General features: G+C 32.7%; 1 protein-coding gene across 1 annotated transcript; it reads right to left on the minus strand.

The window, feature by feature from the left end:
* Positions 1 to 355: 355 nt before the first annotated feature.
* On the minus strand, positions 356 to 2,232 carry LOC122606203 (probable glycosyltransferase At5g03795). The gene is made up of 3 exons (XM_043779162.1): positions 1,990 to 2,232; positions 1,545 to 1,893; positions 356 to 1,137 (listed from the first exon to the last, which is right to left on the minus strand). The coding sequence occupies exons 1-3, from the start codon at positions 2,229 to 2,231 to the stop codon at positions 469 to 471; spliced, it is 1,260 nt and encodes a 419-aa protein (XP_043635097.1). The 5' UTR covers position 2,232; the 3' UTR covers positions 356 to 468.
* Between the last annotated feature and the right edge of the window lie 4,355 nt (positions 2,233 to 6,587).

The following is a 6,587-nucleotide window of genomic DNA, read 5'->3' on the forward strand; positions in this document are numbered from 1 at the left end:
ATATAACTTCGACCATTTTTAACAAACATCCACATAACTTCGTGTACGGAGACATTCTCAAACTGTTAATCAGATTAAAATGAACGTACAAACATTAAAAAAAAAAAAATCTTGTTCATGTTGATAGCTCCAATGAACTAGCTTCGATAATTAGAAGATTCATTTCTGCTATACAAGAAACAAAATATCCTCTATACAGAAAACAAATAACCAACGATATTCCATTCTAATTAAATTGGTAGCAACGATCTAATGTGAACATTTTATGCTAACCATTGCATGAGTCCAAGTTTAACCAGCATCCAAATACATACATTTTTTTTATTTTGATACAACATTTATATATATTGATCACTCTAAATTATGTGCTAATATTGTAACATTTTTCTTAATACAAGGCTAACAGAAACAGATCATATTCAACATTGAAACATACATATACCCTTCTTCAATACCAAGGATCAAAACTTAGTTGCTAACATGAATACGGGCATTAAGTCTTCGAAGCCAAACAGAATGTAGTATCATATGAAAGACATCATACCTCTTTGGTGGATGATTAACCTCAAAATGTCTTTTTACCTGTTTACCCCTTCTTTGCATTCGTAGGTACTGCCTCGTCGAAATTCCCATCAAGATTTTCTTGAGATTAGGAATGTCCTCAATGTCAATTATGACGGCAAACGATCTCCAATTCAATACATCGCTAAATGGTGCCACGTAATGATCTTTGATGAGTACCGGAACACAACCCGTGTAAAGGGCTTCAACCATTCGTGGGCTAGCGACCTCATAGCCACTTGGAGATATGCAATATCTACTTTGCCTCAACATATCCATATATGAAACACCCTTTGCAAGGTACCTGTGAACTTGTACATCGGAATCTTTGTTCTCCCAATGCTCCAAGAGAATCGGTCTTATTGGGCCATGAACCCCACCAGCAAAGAAAGCCAAAACAGGGCGCTGCCTTGGGGATGGCCCGCCAATTTGACCACGCATTGTCCCATCATGAAGCAAGATTTCAGGGATTGAAACATCCTTTGATGGCTGGAACCCTTCTGAGGTGTTTGCATTGCATAGGGCACGTATGGAGTTTGTAAAGAGATCTGGAACAGCCTTTGAAAGCTCGGGCCCCTTCAAAGAATAACCGATTGTCAGGTTCATTAAGATATAAGGTATAACAAATACCAGTAAATTACAAAAAACTTGAGGTAGCAATATGGGTACTGGGTCAGACGGGTCAGTTAAAAGGGTAACATGAGCGGGTTAAGATGGGTACTTTTCTTGTACACTTCGTTTCATTTGAAACAAACAATGTATTATTGAAAAAATATTTTGTTTCTTAGTGTTTCATTCAAATCATAATCATAATATAAGTTCAATCACAATAAAATGGTATTATTAATGTAACAGTTTATGTGTTTTTACTGTACAAAAAGACACATTGTGATACAATTAAGCATTTGAGCCACTAGAGAGTAACCTAACCCGAATATAATGCTTATAAGTAAACTGGTCAAAAGTGAGATTGATTTACCTACCCAATCATGGCATGCAACAATGAAGTGATCAGCACCACGACTTCGGTTCCAAAAAGCGTATTTTGATGCAACAAGATTTACATAATCTTTGACGGTTCGCTTCATTGGACCCCAATGGTCTTGAGATTTGCGGTCCAATATAAAGCGGACCATCATTGTTGAACTAATGGGAAGGAAAAATATGTGAGCTTTTTCGGGATCCCAAGTTCGGAACTTGGACGTTTCCATTTGGAAAATAAAGTTACCCTCCATTGCATATATGCTCTTGCAAGGACCATCGTGAAATATCGGCGGTTCTCCTTCTTCGTAAACATATACTTTAAATCTTTTTTCCATTTCCAAATAGCTCCTGTAATCGAAATAATATAAACTGTCACGCGTTTTTTATTTAAAAAATAAATAGCTATGAGTGGAGTGACATATCCAGTCGACATTGATTATGTACCTGTGGAAGACGGGGGCATTCCAATATATTGGACCATAAGGTGCATAGTCGGAATCATTGATTTGGTTCCCATTCCTTGCTTCTCTTATTGTTGCTCGAGCTTGCACAAGGCCAGCTTCCAGTTTATCTAAACCCGTAAAGTTTCTTGGAACTTCCGTAATTGTAGGTAGATCATGGGTTTCATTCGTGGGAATAAAAACATCTGAGCCATTTAAAGATGTAGCAAAGTTATCATCTTCCATAGAAATTTCCTGTTAAAATAATAAATTAGTTGTGTATTTAAACTCTTTCCAAAAGATATCCTAATCACAATTATTTAGTACTTGGCAAGTACTTGGGTGATTGGGTCGGTTTCTATATCAAACTTACTGTATTTTAATCACTTCGGATATTGCAATGATGACGTTCCTAGTATTTCATGAAGTTGAGCAAAGAACCAACGGACATAGGCACAATTACACCAGGCCACGTAAATACACCCGCGATCGCTATGATCCATATTCAGTATGCAGGATCGCTTTAGACTTTAGAGTCATTTTTCGCCGCTCGGTGTTGGGTCAACACTAGTCCCAGTGGCGGAGCCACGTTAAGACTTAGATGGGCCAAGGCCCACCCAGAAAATCTTCATACTAGTATGTTTTACTCTTCAAATGTATCTATGCAGCAAATGGGAAATAACTATGGCCCATCCTAATTAACAAAACTAAGGATAAAAGGTGAAAAGTAAAAAATATAACTAACATTTCGCATCTGCATCTGCATCTGCAATGAGCCAATGAGCAATTGAGTACTGATGTTTTTCAAATTTGATCCTAATAAAAAGTAACTATCTTAATTACTAATAATAGTAATCGATTAACTATTGTGACTTCTAAATGAAATCTTGGTAAGTTTTACGAAAAGCAGTTTTATAACCAGATTCAATTTGAATCATAAATTGTGTTGATGTACATTTAATCCTTACACAAATATGATTTGAAAATGTTGCTTACCACTGCTCTTATAACTTTTTGTTGACATAGTTAAGTATTGGTTTTTTTTGGTAATCAAATATCTATTTTGTTTATGCAAATTAATTTACTACGTACCTTTCAAGCGTTTAATACGTACCTTTCAAGCGTTTAATACTTAGTTATAGGTGAATTAACTTTCAATGCAACTATTTACAATTTAGAATTAAAAAGAGCTTTCAAATTTTCCTTTATTAAGCCTTTTAATTTAATTGGTGATCTTTGAAATATATGTTGATATTATTACATTTAAAGTTAATGAGTTGTTATAGTGTTTTTGTTTTTTTACCAGGTTCCAAATTCTTATAAATATCATATTGTTAGTTAAACCGTTTGATAGAAATATATTTTTGACCATCTTGCCCAAGGCATGTGGGTTTTCAGGACCAACTTTGTTGGCATTTGTTTGTGTTTTAGATAATTTGGCACACCCTGACCTAAAAACCTGGCTTCGCCACTAACTAGTCCTGCGGGAGGAGGGGTGGCAAAATCAAGATAATTAAAGCATGTTTTAAACACTATGGTAATAAGTTTGTTGAGCTTAACTAGTCCATGGGTTCAAGAAAATGCACCTTCTACATACCCCCGAACAAACTTTAGACCATTCTACCTACAAAATTGTAAGATTGGTATATGTGATAAGATTTCTCATGCAAATACCTAGCGATGTTAGTTTCACTCTTATATGCTAATACAAATGGCTGAAGGGGTCCAAAAATTTGAGTGTTTTGAAATGGAATTCAGTGACTAGCTTAAATATGTGAAAAAGTATTACATATAAATTTTAAGGTGAAATTTAGTTAAGGAAAACAACTCTTGTTTTTTATTTTTGTTTTCCAATAAAACATGGGGAACTAGAAAACGCGATCAAATCATATTTTTTTAAAAAAACTTTCGAACAAGACAGAAAACACAATTATCTAAATAAATTAGAAATAAAAAAGTTAAAACTAATTTTCACAATAAACGTGTCCTTAGTTGTTCAACTATGTAATGCACATTACTTCATTAAAAAAAATTGTGATGGTAACATTTAATGTGACATGATAGCATTATGAACTTATTCGAAATGCTCATGTCGTTGGAGATGTCTTATTCACTGTGTTAACAAATCAATAAATTTACCTAATTTTAAGATGTAGATTCTAACTAAATTATCACAATGGTTACTAGTTTAGGGTCACATGTACTTAGTTAAGTCAAAACTTGATTCCTAGTTTGAAGGATCAGAATATGTACTTTTCTAATTCTCTGATAATATTTGATCTCCTATTTTTAGTAATTAACAAATTAATATTAATATACTATATGATTTAATCCTTTATTCACCGGTATCATGTTAATGGACTAATGGGGGTCCAAAAGTGTGAACTGCTAAAATCAACAACATTACAAATGAATGATTTTGCCAAACCGGATATATATTGATTTATTGCATGAGTTTTTGGCATGTAGTGCCTGCCACATGTGGCTGCATGAGACTTAATTGGCGTCAGCAAAAATCATAAAAGGCCTCATCAAATATTGTTTCATAGTAAAAATATGGATTTATTTTGTTTATTATTATCTTCTATTCTAAAGGATACGGAAGTTACATATGGGCACAACAAAATTTCATTGATAATTCCATGTATAATTAGTATTAATAACAAACTAACTTATATTTTATAAATATGCATGTATGAATCATAAGCCTTAATAATTTTGGTTATTCACATTCTTATCTTCATTACTACTTCAACATAATATTTTGCTACCTTTCTTGCATGCAAGATAATCATTTCTAAATGAATAAAACCAACAATCACATCTAAACTCCAAAACTAATATTTATATATAAAAAGAAAATCCTCAAGAAATATATACCAAATGCAATCCACCATGAAAATAAAGTCAATTATTTCCAAATCAAGAAAAAATCAATCAAAGATATAAAAATAAAGTGGCAAGAGATATAAGTACATACAGGTTGTTGCATGTCCATATCTTCTTCAAGTGGTGAAGATGGCACCTCAGCCACCAAACCACCACCGTCCGCCGCTGTCTTCCACCGCCTCTCTAGTGAAAACCCAATATCATTTTCCAGTGACAATATTGGTCCTGCTTGTGATATAGAATCATCATCACCTCTAGATGGACCCAATGAATAACTATTATTATTATTAGAAAAACCATTTTGTTCCATTATGTTTGATTTTTTCAAAGCCATATAGGCTAAAATCAAAACTAATGGCATTATGATTAACCATAAGATTTTTCTAGAATATGAACCCATCATATATTTCTGTCTCCGGAATTTAGTATTTGTAAAGTTATACTACATCCATTAAACATTAATAAAAAGATGGTGTATATATTATATTATATCTATGTGAATGTGAATGTGTGTTTTTGTGAATGAAGTAAAAGAGAGTGATGTAATTAGTTGAGTTTTGCATGTATACGTGTAGGAAAAAGTCTGCAAGCACACATGCATTGGCTTTTGTTATTTTTGGTATACAAATGAAATGTGAAGCATTCCCAAAGAAAAACTATATATTCTTCCAAAAAATTAGCATTTGATTTCGTTAATTACTCCATAACAAGCCTGTTAAACCACTGTACCAAAATCCTACTAGTATTTGGTTTATTATATTGATCATTCATTTGCATACATAATTCTCTCTAAAATTTTTTTTTTCCTTTTTTTACATATCCGAATCGAATATCATAAAAGTATAGACTATGTTGTCTTAACCGAATTCACGTTAAAAAGTTTTTTCACTCAATATCTAATAGGAAAAAACCCCACTAACAGTCCCTCCAAAGGCTTAACTAACGTATATATTATAAGAAAACCTTGTTATCTAAGATTTAAACCTAAATCTCCACAAATCTAAATTTTGACTACATTACCATTGGGCTTATTAACCGAATGGTAAATAAACTTTACTTAACTATATAAAGTTTAATATCAAAATCCTATTAGTTAATCTTTACTTTGACTATTAACCCAACCAATAATCCTGTTAGTTTATTTCTCATAAATCAAAGATCAAAATTCCAAAAAAATTTAATTTATAATCACTAAGTCTTTAATATATATTTGATCTTTATACAAATAGAAATTTGTAAAGCCTCAAGGTAAGAATAAAACAACTTAAATCGAAACAATATATCATTTCTTCCTCATCGTTGTGTATAAACAAATGGCTTGGATAGGTTGGGGACTTACAGCCTCGTCTCTCCCCTTATCGTCTAATACCGATTTCCTAAACCGATGCTCATGATGTCAGATTTATGGTAAGAAACGACCAACCCGCTTTGTTTTGCAAATTGATAATACAAGTCGTACAACCACTGAAAGTCCACTAATAAAAAGGTATATATGTGACATCTAAATGAACACGTGTCACGGATAAAACTGAAGGTAGAGATCCCTCAAGTTATCCCCGTTAAAAAGGTAAAGTTTGAGAGATCTTAACCCTTGAACTTTTAACAATTGAATCTAATCGAAAGCAGATGAAATGGAATGCAAACTATACCTATATACAATCCATCCACACCATCAAATATAAATCATACCAAAAAATAAAAAATAACAATATA

The sequence above is a fragment of the Erigeron canadensis genome, chromosome 6 (genome assembly GCF_010389155.1).
Source record: "Erigeron canadensis isolate Cc75 chromosome 6, C_canadensis_v1, whole genome shotgun sequence".
In the NCBI taxonomy this organism is placed as follows: Eukaryota; Viridiplantae; Streptophyta; class Magnoliopsida; order Asterales; family Asteraceae; genus Erigeron; species Erigeron canadensis.

Coding starts and splice junctions, on each gene's coding strand:
- LOC122606203 (XM_043779162.1), bottom strand. CDS start 2,231: ATGGAAGATGATAACTTTGCTACATCTTTAAATGGCTCAGATGTTTTT. Junction 1,894..1,989: donor AATGCCCCCGTCTTCCACAG/GTACATAATCAA, acceptor TTTCGATTACAG/GAGCTATTTGGAAATGGAAA. Junction 1,138..1,544: donor TTGTTGCATGCCATGATTGG/GTAGGTAAATCA, acceptor TATTCTTTGAAG/GGGCCCGAGCTTTCAAAGGC.